The 18,955-nt window shown below is 33.0% G+C and overlaps 2 protein-coding genes across 3 annotated transcripts in view; both read right to left on the bottom strand.

The window, feature by feature from the left end:
- LOC115882709 (putative serine protease K12H4.7) overlaps nt 1–6,517 on the bottom strand; it is a gene marked incomplete in the record, with an annotated part of 747,005 nt that extends 740,488 nt beyond the window's left edge. The window contains 1 exon segment of the mRNA XM_030900931.1: nt 6,273–6,517. Coding sequence (XP_030756791.1) covers nt 6,273–6,488 — 216 coding nt within the window.
- The window catches only part of LOC115882710 (leucine zipper putative tumor suppressor 2 homolog), a 155,545-nt gene that overhangs the window by 2,756 nt on the left and 133,834 nt on the right, over nt 1–18,955 (bottom strand). The window contains exons 1-6 of one of the 2 annotated variants that reach the window (XM_030900932.1): nt 1,427–1,578; nt 1,082–1,286; nt 834–1,026; nt 638–776; nt 433–578; nt 158–372 (exon numbers count right to left, since the gene is read on the bottom strand). In XM_030900932.1, the coding sequence (XP_030756792.1) occupies nt 158–372; nt 433–578; nt 638–776; nt 834–1,026; nt 1,082–1,286; nt 1,427–1,511 (983 nt within the window). In that variant the 5' untranslated portion in view covers nt 1,512–1,578. Of the gene's footprint in view, nt 1–157; nt 373–432; nt 579–637; nt 777–833; nt 1,027–1,081; nt 1,287–1,426; nt 1,579–18,955 lie in introns of those variants that run through there. The other variant, XM_030900933.1, reaches the window with a different exon arrangement.

Here is an 18,955-nt window from a genome sequence, read left to right as displayed (position 1 = left end):
ATGATTTTGTTTGGTTTGATTTGGTTGGTAAGGTCCACTAGAACAAAAAATAATACATTTTAAAATACATCAAAATTTTATGGTTCCCATTTTTCGTGCCGGTGAGTGTATTTTAGTAACGGTTATCTTAGATCGCTCTGTATATTTAAATACGTACCTTGCTTTGTCAATACTTTCTATGGACTCGTATTTCTTTAACTGGCACCTAAGACTCTCTATTTCTATTTTCATATCAGCAATCTCATTCGATTTTTCTACAGTATCTGCCCGCTGCTTCCCCAACTCATCCTCCATATCTTCAAACTGCTGTTGCAACTCTCTATAATCTGTTCTGAGCTGTAAAAGCTCTTGGCACTTTGTGGTTTGTTCCGTCTGAAGAGATATAAGTTTATTTTTCAAAAAACTTGTTCTATAAACACCAAAATCACTTACCTGGTACTCTTTAAGTTGCGTTTTAAGCAAAGACATCTCACCGGTTCTTTGGCAAAGACCCCACTCGGTATCCTCCAGTCTGCTTCTTAGAGCACTCACTTCCTGTTTCAATTTTTCGTTTTGAAAATTCGTTCTTTGAAGTTCTCCTAGTAACCCACAGAACTTATAAACTACTTTATTTTTAGAACAACTATTTAATAATTACCCGTAAGTCTTTTTTTGTCCTGATTCAGTTGGTAGGACTGCATCATCAGCATCTGTTCTAGCTTCATCGCTTTCTGAGCACTGGCTCGTAATCTGTTGTCGTGAAGGGTTTTAAGCCTATGGATTTCTCTTTCCCATACCTGGAAATAAAATTCTAAATTATATTGAGGAAAAAATATCATCTAAAGATACTAAACCTTTTCTTTTTCTTGATAGACTCGAAATATGACTTGTTCATTGTGCTCCATGGTTTGTCTGAGGTAGGCCAGCTCAGAATCTCGATCTCTGAGGGCTGCCTCCAGCTCAGACACGCCAGAATCGCTAGGTGAGGGAGTAAGATCTAGAAGGCTCTCTACGTTGGACGTTGATAATCTGTATGAGCCTTTATGTCTAAAATTTATGCAAAAAATAAATAAGCTTCAACAAACACTGAATTTTTACTTACAATAATGATCCATCCAAATGGTTGTGAGGGCTTTTCCTCACACTCTCCAAACTGTCGTACCCGATCAACTTATGGCTGTGAGGTATAGATGGCAACGAGCTCATGGCTAAAGGAGGTGAGGAATTGGTTGAAGTACAAGAAGATCGGATCTTCCTATCCAGAGAATAATTCTGGATGGTTGGTGTCCTATGTAGATCACTTGTACCTAAAAATTGACAAATTTAGTTAAAGTTGGAGAACTTTTGATGCTGATGATAATGCTAAGTCATTTGGTGTTTTGTGGAACTCTTTTTTAAACTAATGATTCATAAATGGTACTAAAGCTAGTGTTTTAAGGCAACTTACTTCCGTATAGCGTTAGTCTGGAACCAGGCCTGGTTAAAATGGGCGTGGAACTGTACCTATCACTGAACCTCGAGGATGGAGTCATATTTGGTACTGATGGTTTGAATGCTATGGGACGAATAACCACTTTACCCTGAAAATAATATATAGTATTATTAATTAAAAAAAGGACTATCGTTGAAGGATATTCACTATAAAAGAAAAAGTCGTTCTTCTTTACAGGGTTGTTCACCACATACAACACGGAGTACTGTAGCTAAACGATTATATTTTTACAAATTGTAAGTTTTGGGACTATTAGAGCTACAATTTAAAAATAATTTTACAAGATACAGAGTTTCCCAAATAAGTAAAAAATATTATAGTTGTTTTTTTTAACGAAACACCCTGTATATTATTCTATTTTTAGATTCTACGATTGAAATAAAGGAAAATTTGATTAAGGTTTATCACACTTAAACCTTGCCTTTTTTGAGATATTTTCAATTTTGTGAAATTGCAGTAAAAAAATTAAGGTTTCATTTCTCGAAAGGTATTAAAGGTTTTAATACTAAATATTTACTGAAGTTTATTTATTGATCAGATATTGTGTTGGAATAATAAACATTATACTACCTTTTACAGAGTATCCAAAAATGTATATTAAATAATTACTAGCCTTGTTTATATATTCTTTTACTAGCTTTAACGGCAATAACTTGTTTAATGTAAATTGAAAACCCTGTATATTTTACGATAGTATGTTGCACAATTTAATTTTCTATCAAATTGTTTTATACCATTTTTTACCTGCCTTTTCAAGTTTTCGTAGAAAATGCTTTTTCTTATAATTATTTAGACCTCATTTATCATTATACCCATGGACTATTGACATTTTAGATGTTTTAAAGCAACATATGTACAAAATGTACAGTTGGTGAAAATAATAATATTGCAAGCCCATTTGTTTACAAAAAGAAAACTATTTAAATTTTTGTAAGAGAGTATACCAATTAAATATACCACCATTATTTCCGCCCAAAAATTAGTTAATTACATACTTAATCATTTTTTTAATTAATAAATTATTCTAAGTAAATGTGGATTTGACTCAGAAATCAATATAATAATAAGTTATGTAAATGAGCGTCTCTATTGTTGTAAATAAGCATTCGTCAAAAAATTAAATAAAATTTATAAAGAGTTACTTTTTACCACACTGTCTAATACACATACAAAATTCAGTCTTTTAGTATTTGGAGCAGTTATGTATATTATTAATCAACGTAAATAGTCAATTTATGTATTTTGAATACTGGGAACATATTAATTGGTCCTCTTTAACAAAAAATATTTAAGTTTTTTTAAATTTTTTAATGAAATAAGCGAACTAAAATATATCACAATATTAGTATCTGTGCTCTTTGAAAATATGTTACATCTGTAAAAATAATATAAAATGTCAATATTCCATGGATATAGTGATAAATGAGGTCTAAATTATAAGAAAATGAATTTTCTACGAAAAGTTGAAGACATAGGTAAAAAATGGTATAATACAATTCGATAGACAATTAAATTGTGCATCTGATTCTCGTAAAATATACAGGGTGTTCCGTTTAAATTAAACAAGTTATTGCCGTTTAAATCTAGTAATTATTTAATATAAATTATTTTTAGACACTCTGTATAACTGTCGTAACGCTGTATGATATTATCAAATTTTGTATAGATTCTTTAACGCATAATCGTTGGCTTTAAGCTTAAAAAATGTTAAAATAAGAGCAAAAAAATTTCTGTAATGAGTTTAAGAAATTCCTTAAGATTATGGCAAGTCGTTTTTTTTGTGTTTTTTTTTTGGAATACTGAAATTCCGCACTCTCTTTTACAATGACCGTTGTTCCTTTAATTGAACGAACAGCACCGGCTTAAATTTATTGGTTTGTTGGGCCTTTGAGTGCAAGATTTTTAACGAGGTGGAATATAATTAAAGACTGCTACATGGTACCCAGTGGTTTTATAAAGAATCTTTCGCTAACCGTCTACAAAACGGTTTTTTCCTGTTATTTTATTTCAAAAAAATATTTTTCATCATGTTATCATCATCATCATCATCATTTTTAGCATATTCAACCATTTTCCCATTTTCAATTATGGTGTATATAGCCTCCCTCGCCATATTTAGATACTCTTTTCTTTAGATAAAGAGGCATTCTAGATTTGAGTATGATTGAGTTTCTTCCATAAGTACTCAGGAAATACTAAGTATAAAAATATACATATCTTTATGTAACAGAAATATGGCGAAAAATCTTCATAGTTTAATGAAATACTATAATCATTAAATACACTTTTTTAATTAATAAATGACAGCCTAGAATTTTTCTGTTTATATCTGGCTTGTAAATCTTGGGTATTTTTGTTTTATAAGTAAAGTTTGTATATTTATATTATTTGTTTATATGGCTGTTATTTTTAGGAAAATGTTTGTAGTATGTAGTATAAAATTAAAAATTAAAACTCTTTAGTTGCTCCTTAGTTGCAAAATATAGTTATTTTTTATACAAGACCGAAAAGATTAATTAATGTCGGAAGACGATAATGCAATTTTATCGTCGTGTATAAAACAATATTTTATATATGAACATTTTTAAAATATTCGAAATTATTTATTTCAATAAAAAAAAAAAAAAAAAAACAAAAATAATTTTGTGCTGAGTTGGCGTTCGTTTCTTAATTTGACAAATAAATAAAAACTGTCTCTTTGGTCTGGTTTGATCAATATTTTCAGTTAACGGTAGTTGCAGATTGAATTGGGCAAATGACAAAGGCAATCGAAAGCATTACCAACAGTCATAGGCTGAGCGTGGCATAAGGCTAAACTGTAATCAAAATAAATGCGCATATTTTCAACGAGTTGTAACTTTGAAAAAATGGAATTCGATAGTCTAATTCATTCGATAGTTCCCATCGCTAGTTTGAAGTACATTCTCTGTTATTCGCTTTTTTCTTAGAATTGAAGGAAGAATTGAAATATGTAATAACATACAGACGGTTCTATTAAAAAAAATGAAACTTTGATGTGCCACGACTTTATGAATGAGCCTGTATACTTAAATTTATTACTCGCTAATAGATATTTAAAAATTCTATAACTTTTGTAATTAACTTTTTGCGGTACCTCCTATATTTTACCTAATAATCGACCGTTTCCATACATAAAGGCGACCCTGTATATATTTTATATGAAATTTGGTGCAAAAACGGTAACTGTTCCAAAAGAGTTATTATCAGATAGTTCATTAGGGCAGAGAGTAGTTTTTAAAAAAAAAATTATTATAACTTAATGGATACAGTATTTCAACAAATATTAAAACAAAAAAAACTAGTACTTATGTAAATACATTTTTGATAGGTGTATGATTTTTTTAAAGTATCCTATAATCGAGACAATCACGTTTAAATCTTGGATTAGTGCATCTGTTGTTTACTAAAGTTACGAAGCTTTTTAGAAATAAAGATTCTGATAATCTAAAAATATGTTTTTTAATCTGTCTCCAGATAAACTGCACAAACTGTACGTTATTAACTGAATTTTTAGTTTAACCCTGGTTTACATGACAATGAAGAGAAGGAAATTGCCAAGTTATATACTCAGATATAAAAAAAACGCTACGGATTTTTTTTTTCGTCAAGTTTAAAGTGTTATATTTTTCTTACTTTTATCCTTATTTTCATGAATTTTTTAGCATACTGTATAACGGATACAGGGTGAGTTTCCTACGATGTTCTCTATGGGTATCTCGGAAACTACTGGAGATAGAGAGTTGCTTAAATGGGGAAAGAATTGCAGTTTTGTGGGGTTATAAATATGCGCCTTTCAAACTTTTGAAAAAGTTCATGGCTTACTAGATACTTCAAAAAAATTTTTTTTTTGGCTATTTTAAAAATTGTCCCTAATTCCATTATAATCTATTTTAGACAAAATGTTTTGAGATAAAAATTGTAGATAATCACATCCCTAATGAGTCTGTGTTCTCTGATTTTTTCTAAAGCCTGTCATTTTTGATATATGACACAAACATATGTTTTTTTTAAATGGAAACCATAGTTGGCCATGACTTCATAAAAAGCGCCATCTTTTAAGCTTTTCAGCGATATAAGCTATAAGTTTTTTTTTTCGAAAAATTAGCCCAATTCTAATCATAATTAAACAATTTCACTTAGTTAGCCATGGAAACAAGTTCAATCGTCGTTGCTCTCAGAAATGAGACTGTCACATCCAAACTTTGTAAATTAAAATAAATAAAAATTGCAAATATGATTTTTTTATACGACTTTTGTTTTAAAAAATTAAAAGGAAGTTATTACGAGTAGAAAAAATATTGTGCTGGGTTGGCGTTGGTTTCTATGTAATTTGACAAATCAATAATGCTGTCTCTTTAGTTGTCAGTTTTGAGTCAATATTTTTAATTATCTTTCGTGTCGATTGCTGATTGAATTGGAGCCAAATGGCTCAAAACGAAATAAGTAAATTACCAACAGATATTCAGGCTGAGGCGCCAAACGTCATATCCAAACTACTTCAATTTAAATCCCAAATAACTTATGAAAAGGAATACAAACATTTTCAAAAATGGAAGCAATTAAAAAATGTGCGAGAAGAAATAAAGTTTTTAACCTATCCTCGCTGAAAGTATCATTTAATCTACCCTTGCGGTTAAAGTACTATTTTATCTACTATTTTTGATAGATATAAGGCAATTTTAACAGTTGCTATAAACAAAAAATATAATTTAAAAAAACTTCACCAAACATTTTTCCTTTGCGTTTTTTTTGCAATCTGAGTGTATTTTGAACTGCTCACCTGTTTCCATGTCCTGGCCTCCCCTGTCGTGAAATGATCTAACTTCTGTTCGTAAAACAAAGTCGACACATTGCCCTGTTCCAAAGGAACAAGATCCGTCAAAAGATTCAAATTCTGTTTCCTCACTCCCAAAAAACCTTCCGACTCGGGAAAGCTATCAAAGAAAATGGTGAAAAACAGGAAAGACGTCACGACAAACGGTTTTCCGCGACACATCGTGAGGATGTGCTGGCTGTGATTGGATTTTAAAAACCTTGATACTTTGTCGGGCGTTATCTTACAAAATCAATTTAACTGATTAAGAATACGATCTTTTTTTATTCAAGTTTTAATTGTTTTATTGCGCCATAATTATGAAAGAGGATTTAGATTATTCGGTTTTCTAATTTGTATCTAAAATGTTAAAACACGGATTTGTGGTGTTGAACTGAAATATTAATGAAAAAATATTTAATATTATTTTTTAGACAAAAATTAGAAATTTCTCTTTATTGTTTAAATACTTATTAATTTAATTGTAAAAGCTGACATTATATTACATCTACATTATACAAATTGAACAAAAAACAAGGGAGACTGAGACGAAGAAATCAAACGCAGACGTCCGAGTATAGGCGGTATAACATTATATTATACAATCCTCAGACCTACCATCTTTCTGGGGAAGAGGAGTAGTAAACTACTCCTAGTTGGTCGGGAACGTAGCACAAGAGAACTATCGTCGCGGTCCTCACTGTGCCATAGCCATCTCGTGCTACAGTTGCAGCCAGGTGGATGACACTTCTTATGGGAGAACTGGCAATGGTTGAAAACTTGACTACAAGCGATTTTCTAGGAATATTCATTACCGATAAATTATTGACAAGAGTGACAGATAAAACCTTGACGTTCTTTCAGTATTCCAGTTCATCTCTTTTTCTTTCTAAAGTGTGCGTTGAAAGGAGACAAAAACAATTTTTGGTGACCCATAATTTGTTATTCGAACACCACTTTTTGCAATCTTCATTTTACAATGGTGATTTTGTATTTTTGAACTTTGTTTTGTGTTTGATTTTTTAAGATCTTTATAAAGGTAAGGTTTAAGTTAAAGGTCTTTGATTTATCTAACAATTTTATTTAATAATCCGAGAAAGTGAGGTGAGGTAACCTAACCAAGTCCAAATGTTTGTGAATTTTATTTTTTAACAATGTAATATTTACAACGCCATATATTTTTACAAAAAAATATTGATCAACTCCATATTTTTGTACATAAATTCCACAATGTGATATTACACAATTGTTCAAGTCCATAATGTAAAAAATACACGTAAATAAAACATTGTTTCTAATGGACGTCACTTTCTCTTGTATTCCAACGATATTTGTTATGTGTTCTTAAATCTGGTACTATAATAAATATTATACTTTTAAATCTGTTGTTTTATTTGTCTGTAAAATGTTTCATGGTATAATTTTCTGTAAATTAAAATAAATTATTTATTGTAGGTTTTTATGCACATAAAATGATATAAGCAAACCATTTAACACTTTACAATAGTTTAACCTGGTTTAACCTTTATATATAAATCCTTGTTTTTTACCATTTGACTTGTTTGCCAACTTAGGACCAATCAGATGACTACACATTATTTTGTAGAAATCTGATTGGCTCTAACTGGCGAACAAGTCAATACGTCTTGCTTAAAAATAAATTGCATCTATTTAAATTTGCCGCCACATTTGTTACTTTCCTGGGTGGCTAGATGGCGCCACTTCAATATACAGATTACAGATTTCTTTACAAATTTGAAACCGTTTTGAAACTAAAAAATGCATGGGAGTTAGCGTTCTTCTTTAGTGTGTTCTGTGAACTACTCCTAGTTGGTCGGGAACGTAGCACAAGAGAACTATCGCCGCGGTCCTCACTGTGCCATAGCCATCCCGTGCTACACTTGCAGCCAAAACTGTGCGGCAGCGTAACCGCCAAAGTTAAACCTTTTCACGCAGCTAACACACATCAATGATGGAACCACAAGGAGAAGTGCGAGCGCCTTGCTAAATATTGGAAAGTGAAATTGACGTTTAAATTTGACACTGTTGACAAGTCTACTGCTACTAGCGCCCCCAATATCGCTTGTAGGAACTACGGACTAGATTGTCACGCATGGCGGGAAGTTTAAAAAAATAAAAAATTTTAATTCTTCATTTATTTTTAATTATGACATAGATAAAAACACAAAAAATACACCATTTTTTAAAAATATGTTTAATATCAATATCAAATATACAACAGAAATTAATTTCACCACAATAAATTAATAAAATTAAAAAATAATGTTACAAGTAGATCAAGAGACAAAATTAATTATAACAAAACTGAAAAAAATGGCGTCATAGATGGCTTAGAAATGACGATATATATCATAATTTTGAAAGTAAAATTATATAGGAAATGTCATCGATCATCATTTTGAAGCCAACTGGACGATTATTTCAAACATACAAGCTGAGTTCGTTCATAGTGCTCTGAGAAATCTAGATAAACAAAGAATAATAAATTAAAAGTATTCCAGGGAAAAAGAGAGGAAAAACCTGTATCGTCTCTGATATCTGTCAGGGTTTTGTTGAAAGTGTCATCTTTTTGCTCGAAGTTTTCAGGTCGATTAAAAAGATGACATTTACAACAATACTTTGCCGTAACTTTCACAAATATCAGAGAGAGAGTACAGGTATTGCCTCTCTTTTCCTCTGGGATGCTTTATATCTGTTCTTCTTTGTTTACCTATATTTCTAAGAGCATAATGCCAAACACGACTACAGTATATAATAATTTCAATATCCTAAGTGGAAAGAAAAAAGATCACCTTTCTGTTTTGTACTATGGTCCCTTTCTTCCGATGGCTCATCTCGTTGATATTTAGGAAGGTATCCATAAAATATATATTTTATTATCGGTCCTGGGATGAAAAAATATAAAATTCAATTTCATTTGATGATCCTTTTCTGTCACCTAAATCAGGAGAATGACAATGAGCATGTTAAGATGAAAAAAAACTTATTTATCAACACTTACCTACACGTTAGTCCAAGGAGTTTTATCAAAAACCTATATTTGCCTAAATAATTTATGTATTCAATTTACAAAGCAAACTGCAGCGTGTAAACAAAAGAAATAAATGGCGACAAGTCAACGTCAACGACCCGACAAGGAGAAAAGTGGTGTTCGAATAACAATTTATGGGTTGCAAAAATTGTTTTTGTCTCCTTTCAACGCACACTTTAGAAAGAAAAAAGAGATGAACAGTTATACTGAAAGAATGTCAAGGTTTTATCTGTCACTCTTGTCAATAATTTATCGGTAAGGAAGATTCCTAGAAAATCGCTTGTAGTCAAGTTTTCAACCATTTCCAGTTCTCCCATAAGAAGTGTCATCCACCTGGATGGAACATTCGAAGTGGGACAAAACATCGTCCGGAGGTAAAATACGCCCTCAATTGATTTCCGGGAGGGGGGTGCCTCACTCGAGCCTATCATCGGAGAAACAAAAAACATAATTGTTTCACGTTTGCGGCGTGGAACGTCCGCACTCTACTGGACGAGACAAATTCAAATCGACCAGAGGGAAGAACAGCACTGGTCTCACAGGAACTCTACCGGCTAAATTAGATGATACCGCTCTTAGTGAAACTCGCTGTGCGGATGAAGGTAGTCTCACTGAGGAGCATTAAACCTTGTTTTGGAAGGGTCACCCCGCAACACACAGGAGAATTCGTGATGTAGGCATTGCAGTCAAAAACGAAATCGCTAACTAGACTAACGGAAGTACCTATTGGTGTTTCTAAACGTCTTATGACGCTAAATTACCCTATATCAGACAAAACTTACCTCAACATTATTAGTGCCTACGCTCCTACCCGATACGCTAAAACTAGGGGACTTTAATGCCCGTGTCGGCAAAAAGCAGGAAATATGGCCTGACGTATTGGGAAAACATGGAATAGGAAACGTAAATAGCAATGGTGAATGCTTATTTAAAACATGCACAGAGTATAATCTTTGCATCACCAATACATGGTTCATGTTGAGGGACACGTTTAAAGGTACCTGGAAACATCCCAGATCAGGCCACTGGCATCAATTGGACTACGTAATCGTTCCAAGAACGCATCTGAAATATGTCAGACTCACAAAAGCCAGAATAGATGCCGAATGCGGCACTGACCACCGACTTTTAACTTCAAAAATCAAACTCCAATTAAAACCCAAACATCCGCACTGTAAAAGGCAAAGCGATATAACCAGATTGAACGTACGGACTCTAGAGAAAAACGATTCCACCGACGCCCTCCGGGAAGCCATCAAGGAATCACTTTCACCGATAACTTCAATCTCGATCTTGGAAGCTGAACAAGGCTGGACACAATTAAGGGATAGAATTCATAATACCAGCGAAGCAGTATTGCGAAAATCCAACAAAAAGAAATCACCAGACTGGTTTAACGAAAATCAACCGCATATACAGGCTTTGTTGGTAAAAAAGCAGAGAGCACATCAAGCAGTCACTGCAAATCCACACAATCCAAGGCTGGTGGACATATTTAAAGCAGCCAACAACACTTCGAAGAAACCTGCGCCAATTAAAGGATAACTGGTGGTCGTGAAAAGCTAATCAGATTCAAGAGTAGGCCGCGCATCACGACCATCGTAAATTCTTCTCGAGGCTGTAAAAGAAGTATACGTATATAGATGGGCCCAACCCAAGAACAGTTAACCTAATAGGACTGCTCATTCAGCCAAAAGTGTCCGCCAGGTGCATGCGAAAACTACTCGCTTTGTGACGTCATTGTAGCCCTTGTCATGGTTATTAGTCTTTATCCGGCAACCAATAATGCACGTGTGTGTACGGAATGCAAAACGTTCATTATTTAGTTTATTTATTTAAACACCTTATATGTATGCAGTATAGAAAAATTAACTGTATAAATCGTATTAAATACTCGGATAATGCTTTTTAAGAACATCAGTTCCCAGCATCACCTTTGCAAGCATTCTATTTAGAGTAATTCCATATTTTGCTTTAAAATAATTAATAAATAAAATCGTGGGCACTTAGTATGCACTTTGTCACAATCCACAACACAAAATAAACGTATTTATATACTCTATAGCTCTAAAAACTTTAAAGACACCTTTTCACATTTAAAATTGACAAAATAATTAACTCAAAATTTCTCAGCTGTTATTTTTATAAGTTTACCATAGGCAACTAATAATACACACTATCACGACAAGGCTTTGACAAGGACTACATTGACGTCACAACTGTCAGCTGAAGCGCGGGAAGAGGCGAACGTACGTCTTATGAGGATGAGCAACCCTATTAGTTTACCGTTCTTGGGCCCAACCTGTGGGCCCAACCAAGAAGGTAAGCTGCCCAATCAAGGCACAAAACAGTGAATTTCTAAACGAGGACGAGCAAATCAGCAATCGCTGGAAAGAGTATTACAGTCCTTAACCATGAAAACAACCCCAATATAGAAGCACTAAACACAATAATACATCAGTATAACAGCCTTGATGTATTAGATAGATGTCCCAATAACAAGAACGGTAAACTAATAGGATTGCTCATCCTCATAAGACGTACGTTCGCCTCTTCCCGCGCTTCAGCTGACAGTTGTGACGTCAATGTAGTCCTTGTCAAAGCCTTGTCGTGATAGTGTGTATTATTAGTTGCCTATGGTAAACTTATAAAAATAACAGCTGAGAAATTTTGAGTTAATTATTTTGTCAATTTTAAATGTGAAAAAGGTGTCTTTAAAGTTTTTAGAGCTATAGAGTGTATAAATACGTTCATTTTGTGTTGTGGATTGTGACAAAGTGCATACTAAGTGCCCACGATTTTGTTTTATTAATTATTTTAAAGCAAAATATGGAGGTACTCTAAAAAGAATGTTTGCAAAGGTGATGCTGGAACCTGCTGTTCTTAAAATGCGTTATCCGAGTATTTAATACAATACAGTTACAGTTAATTTTCTATACTGCATACCTACATATAAGGTGTTTAAATAAATAAACTAAATAATGAACGTTTTAGGTTCGGTAAACCAATAATGCACGTGTGTGTATTATTGGTTGCCAGATAAGGACTAATAACCATGACAAGGGCTACAATGGCGTCACAAAGCGAGTAGTTTTCGCATGCACCTGGCGGACACTTTTGGCTGAATGAGCAGTCCTATTAGGTTAACTGTTCTTGTCCCAATAATAGAACAGGAAATAAAGGCCTCCATAAAACATATTAAAAAATCAGCTGGCTGTGACGCGATTCTGGCGGAAATCTATGAATATGCAAGTAAAGAACTTATTGGTAATGTTAAGGCTCTCTTCAGTGGCATACGAGAAAGCGGAGAGGTATCTCAGGGCGTTCGCAACGCCAATATAGTGAATATATTTAAGAACAAAGGAAGTGCATCAGATTGCGGAAACTACCGAGGAATTTTCATAGTGGCTATCGGAGGAAAAATTCTTGCAAAAATTATGTCAAACCGTCTGCACCCACATATAGAAAAAATCTTCCCAGGATCGGAAACGGGTTTACCCATCAACCCGGGCACCGTTGATTCTATATTCTTCGGTCTTGGTCTTGTACAAAAAGCAACACCAATACCAAGACCGCAAGACGAAGATCGGTCTCGTTCATCCCTAAAGAGTCAATATTTATTGTTATATGACAGAGCACGAGATTTCTACTCCAAAACAAATAGGTAACTATCACGATGTGCTTTTATGAATATGAATTACGATATTGTAAAGATATCGCTTTATACAATATGTGCTTTTGATGCCGCCTTTCATTTATACAGAGGTATTGTAAAAATATTTGGGAATAATCTCAAAACTTACATGTTTTATTTAAATTTCACTATTAGCAATCTCTGGAATTTAAAATCCCATATAACTATAAAATAAAAAGTAGATAAACAGGAAATATAATCAGGGACGGACATACTTGGAGGGTTTAAATCAGTTTTTGATGGCGATCAGTGACCTTTTGACCGTTAAGTCTTTTTAGAAAAGATTTAAGTCATTAACCCATTTTTTACCAATGATGCGAAAACGCAACAGTTATTTTTTTAAAAATAGAAAACAAATTTCTTGCAGTAGAGGTATATAATAAAATTATATAAGGATTCTTGCCACTTAACTGCTAATATAGAAATTTAATTCTACGCTGTGTTTGTCATAATGCGGATCAACATGCTCTCACTACCGGTTTCGGAGCCCTATTCCATCATCAGGTGAGCTTGGGAGATCCACAAAATGACAACCACAGCGTAGAGATAGTTAATTCCGACTTGTCGGAAAGTATCGGTTAGATATTAAGTCCCGAACGGGAGATAGCGGCCTGCGTGCAATGGTAGTACTTTCGTACCACCGATACATCTCTTGTCTATGCACAGACGCCAGTACTTGCCAGTACTGTCTGTGATTCTTCATTGTATACGTTGTTTATTGAGTGTTTAAGATGCCTCCGACAATCGTGAGCCCCGCCGATTGTGAAGTAGGGCTGTCATACGATTTCTTAGTGCTAAAGGCGTAAAACCGATCGATATTCATCGTGAGATCTGTGAAGTTTACGGACAAAACATTATGAGTGATGGAATGGTAAGGAAATGGGTGAGAACATTTAAAGATGGCAGCACAAATGTGCATGATGAAGAACGGAGTGGGCGTCCTTCGGTCGTTAATGAAGATTTGGTGCAGAAAGTGGACGAAAAGGTGAAAGAAAACAGACGCTTTACAATTTCATCATTGTACTTTCCTCAATGTTCTCGTAGTGTTTTGTATCGCATTGTGACCGAGAATTACCGGAAATTGTGTTCACGTTGGGTTCCGAAAATGTTGACGGATTTGCACAAAACCCAACGTTTAGGCAGTGCATTGACTTTCCTTGAGCAGTACCACAATGAAGGTGAAGATTTTTTAGACAATGGAATGGAATGGCGACATTCATCATCACCCAAAACAGTGAAGTTTAAGCAAACAATTTCTGCCCGGAAAATCATGTGCACAGTTTTTTGGGACAGAAAAGGAGTATTGCTAGTGGAGTTTCTGCCTCGTAATGAGACAATCAAGTATGTATGCAGCATCTTATTGTGAGACATTGAACAATCTGCGCCGTGCAATCCAAAACAAAAGACGTGGCAAGTTGAGTAAGGGTATTGTTTTGCTGCATGACAATGCCCGTCCACATGTGGCAAATTGGACCAAAGATCTCATCAAATCTTTTAAATGGGAAACTCTAGATCATCCTCCATACAGCCCTGATCTGGCGCCCAGTGACTACCATTTATTCCTGCACTTGAAGAAACACCTGGGCGGTCAGCGTCTTCAAGACGATAACGAAGTCAAAAAAGTTGTGATACAGTGGTTAACCAGTCAGGCGGCAGAATTTTATGAGGAGGGTATTGAAAAACTGGTGCCACGTTATGACAAGTGCCTCAATATTCACGGAAATTATGTAGAAAAGTAGATTAAGGTACAGGCTTTCATGTAAAAATAAAATTATTGCGATATCTTTGCACGTTTTTTTTTAATTCCAAAACGGTACTTACTTAAAAACATGCCTCGTATATAGTTTGTTTCAAACCAAAACTATTTGAAATAAAAACAAAAAACGTAAATTCCATTAAATTGAATGTGCATTTACTGATAAAGTTGAAAATGGAACACCTTGTATATTATTGCATTTTTGGCTTCCTTTCAGATCACTTTACATAATTCTAAGATATGAGTAAATCTATTTCGATAGTTTCAGAGATATTAAAAAATAAATCAAACATATATTTTTCAACCCTTCTTAAAAAAAATATTAATAATACAACAACTGTTCTGAAATCAAAACTATATTAGATATTTACTTTAGATGGTTTCTTCTTACTTTGCTATAAACATGGTAATCGTAAATCATACAGGATGTTCAATATTTTACGCCAAATTTTCAAAAATATAAAATATTTTTCCTTCGTTTTTTTTAGATGGAACACCCTGTATATTAACGAAATCATCAGGATTTTGTTTAATTATGGGTCGATTGGAACCAATGACTAAAGAATACAAGGACATGTAACGCCCATATACGGGCTGCAGCAGAATTTGTTACGTTAGACGTCATCATATTGGAGCCTACGGATGAGTAGTAGTAATTTTAGCGATTTTGAATAATTGGTTGTGTGTAGTGAATTTTGTATAAACTTTACTACAATCAGTGCCGGAGTTAGGCCTAGGCCAACTAGGCCCGGGCCTGGGGCGGAAAATTTTGAGCATACCAAAATATTTATCTTTTTTTTTAACTTTTATTTGTAGGCCAACTAGGCCCGGGCCTGGGGCGGCAGATTTTTAGGGGCGGAAAATTTTGAGCATACCAAAATATTTATCTTTTTTTTTAACTTTTATTTGTTCATAAAATATTTCGAATACAGCCTTAGCCGATTACATATTTATTTACTTAACTATTATTGTTTAAATATATAATTCGCTTAGGTTATTTTTTACTGCATTGTGCCATGCATCCAGTAAATAAATACATAAATACATCGTATATAAAAAAATAAATTCAAAAACATTAAAAAAATGATCAAAAACACGTTGGTCTGCACGAAATGAAGCTTGCCAATCACTATCTTTGTCTTCCAATAAAATCCACGTTGGAGTCAATTCCTCAAGACGATACCGAAAAGCCTAAAACCCGATTAGATACTTCTAGTCTCCTCAAACAATTCAAAAGCCTAGAAATGGGTTTTATGGCGGTATTTTGGACAGACGTTTTAAATAGATTAGATGCGGTCAATAAAAAGTTGGTAGATATTGATCTACAACTTGCTGCAGATTTATATAGCTCATCGGAAAATATTTTTCTGAAATTAGAAATCTAGATAATACTAAATCATTTGAGGAATATGAAAGAAGTGCCATAGAATTGTTCGGTGAGAAAGAATATGCCGCAGATAAAAAGAGAAAAGTGAAACGGAAACGACAATTTGATGAAACCAGTGATAATGAAACTCTATTTAACGCTAGGGACGATTTTAGGATAAATGTATTTAATGTTATTATTGATAAATTAATCCTTGAAATTTCCTACAGGAAAAGTGCCTACAATGACTTTTCAACCAAATTTGGTTTCTTTAGTGATTTATCTACTTTAAGTATTGACGACATTACCGATAAGTCCAAACATTTGATAACCTGTTTCAATCCAAATAATTTAGATGAGTCAATGCCTAATGAATTAATACATTTTCGTGAATTTATAAAATGCATTAAGTCAGCAAAACCATCTGCTAGAGAGCTTCTTAAAGTAATTTATGAAAAAAAAAAACGCTCAAGACCTGTTTCCAAATACTTTCATAGCATTAAGAATCTTCACATGTACTTTTATTACTAACTGTTCTGCTGAACGCTCGTTTTCTGCATTGAAACGTATTAAAACTTATTTACGATCCACTATGCACTATGGAAACAGAACGTCTAAATCATTTGGCAGTTTTACATATTGAGTCCGACCTTTTAAAAACTATCAATTACGATGAAGTAATTGATAATTTTGCGAACTTTTGCGAGTACTTTTTTACGTAGGAAACCTTTATAAGCATATAAGCAAACCTTATATTTATTTTGTTCGTTTGTTGTCATTTTATATGAATATTTTAATATTTATTTTATGTTCTGTGCTGATCTGTTCTGTCGGTCTATTCTGTTGTTTGTCCTGTATTCAAATAAATGTTTTTTATATCCGTAATTTTTTTAATTAAAAAAAATGTTAAGGGGCGGCAATTTTTTTTGGCCTGGGGCGGCAGCTTCGTTAAGTCCGGCACTGGATACAGGGTTGGCATCAATGCTTTAAATCTTGATATAAATCAAGTGATTTTTTTAATTTTAATCATGTGATTTAAATCAAAAAAATAACTTTATTGAAACTTTATTATAAATCAAAAAATAACTGTAAAAGTTATAAAAATGTGTCCTAGAAAACTATAAAAAATATTTCCATAAAAGATATAACAGATAATAAATCGAAAAGTAATTGTAAATGTTATAAAACTATATAAAAATATCTATTCAACGATTTAAATGTTGGGCCGATTTTTGAAGTAATTTCGTGTGAATCCATTAGACCGCTAAACGTAGGGATTTATTTTAAAATTTATGTATAAGTGACAAAAATTCGCTGTTCGAATACATATCATTCGCAGTCTAGTGCAGAACTAGGTTCTTCTGATATAGAGACTATATCTTCATTCCCGAGAATCTATAATCGTTGTCGGGAAATATGTTGTTTATATTTTTTTTGAAACGGTTGTACTTTTCCAAATTCTTACCGACATTTTGATCTGCAGTAAGTATTTTACACTTTGACATTAGATAAAACTAATTTTATTCTCGACTTAAGACTATTTCCGAACAATAGTGTATTGTTTTATTAGGAGTAAAAATTATACTTTTGTTGATAATGCTGTACTTTTGAAGGACCATCGTAAAGCTATTCCGACGTTACAAGGAAGCACATAAAGTACTTTTTTACTCCGAATAGAACATACTATTTTTTTAAAACAACAACAAATCATTTTTTAATGAATTTCAAATATTGCAATTAATATAAACAGTAATCGAGCAACAATTTGTACACTCGTTGAATTTGACACTTAATATCAGTTTAATAATATATTTTTGTATTTTGTGCTTAGGCGTAACAGTGCTTTACTTTTATGCCTAGCCATTAAAGTGACAAAAATTAATACTTTTGAGACTTTTGAAAAAAAAAACTTTTGATCTGAAGCGAGCGACTTTTTTGCGAAATATCGATGTGGGAAACAAATAAACGCACCGTAGAATGGTTAATGTTATCGATATTGGGCAGAGTTATAAAGATTTAGTTATAGCCATTTAGGATAGGACTTTAATTGAAATAAGTCCTATAGTCATTTGAAACTGATTTAAATATTGTTTTTGAATTAAAATCAAAAATTCGATTTAAATCAAAAAATCTTATTTTTTTTTTGATTTTTTTTAAAAAATCATGATTTTTTCCAACCCTAGTATGATACCACCGCCGACACCATAGGCGTAGTCCAAAAATTTATCAAAATCGACCCACTAAAACAAAATATAATAAAAAAAATATATGGCCACGGCACTGCTGGTTATAACAATTTGGGGTGTCGTGGGTCACAATTACCTATAACAGATGCGAAAGAACACCGAATTACGTGTTCAGGTTTCTGTGGCCTTCAGAAAGAGTTCATAGACAATCCGCATCAATGTATAGTCTGGGTTATTATTTGTTTGGGTAAAAATAATCTGCACCAATATGTTATCGAGGCATACAAAAAGGTCCAGACTTCGAGACATACGAAATCAAGTCTATTTAGCGTGTGTCGCAATTTTCACACCTTAAAAATTAGTTTTTTTCTAGCTATAGTAACTGCAGCGACTATGAAAAGCCAAGGATTTTCATAAAAATAAGGCACCTGTAATTCATTTGAGAATGTTATAAATCGCTAAAAGAGGTTACAAATCTCTTGATCTATTAATATTAAATAAATTTTATTAAAAATTGAACTAAAATTGTTACTATCATTAAAAACAATTCAAATTCAAAATTCAATTTCATTTAAGGTGAATATTAAAGTAAATAG

Source organism: Sitophilus oryzae, unplaced genomic scaffold (assembly GCF_002938485.1).
Source record: "Sitophilus oryzae breed Bouriz unplaced genomic scaffold, Soryzae_2.0 scaffold_179_pilon_pilon, whole genome shotgun sequence".
Taxonomy (NCBI): domain Eukaryota; kingdom Metazoa; phylum Arthropoda; class Insecta; order Coleoptera; family Curculionidae; genus Sitophilus; species Sitophilus oryzae.
Note: the sequence above shows the minus strand (reverse complement) of the source record. Positions and strands in the feature narration are given on the sequence as shown.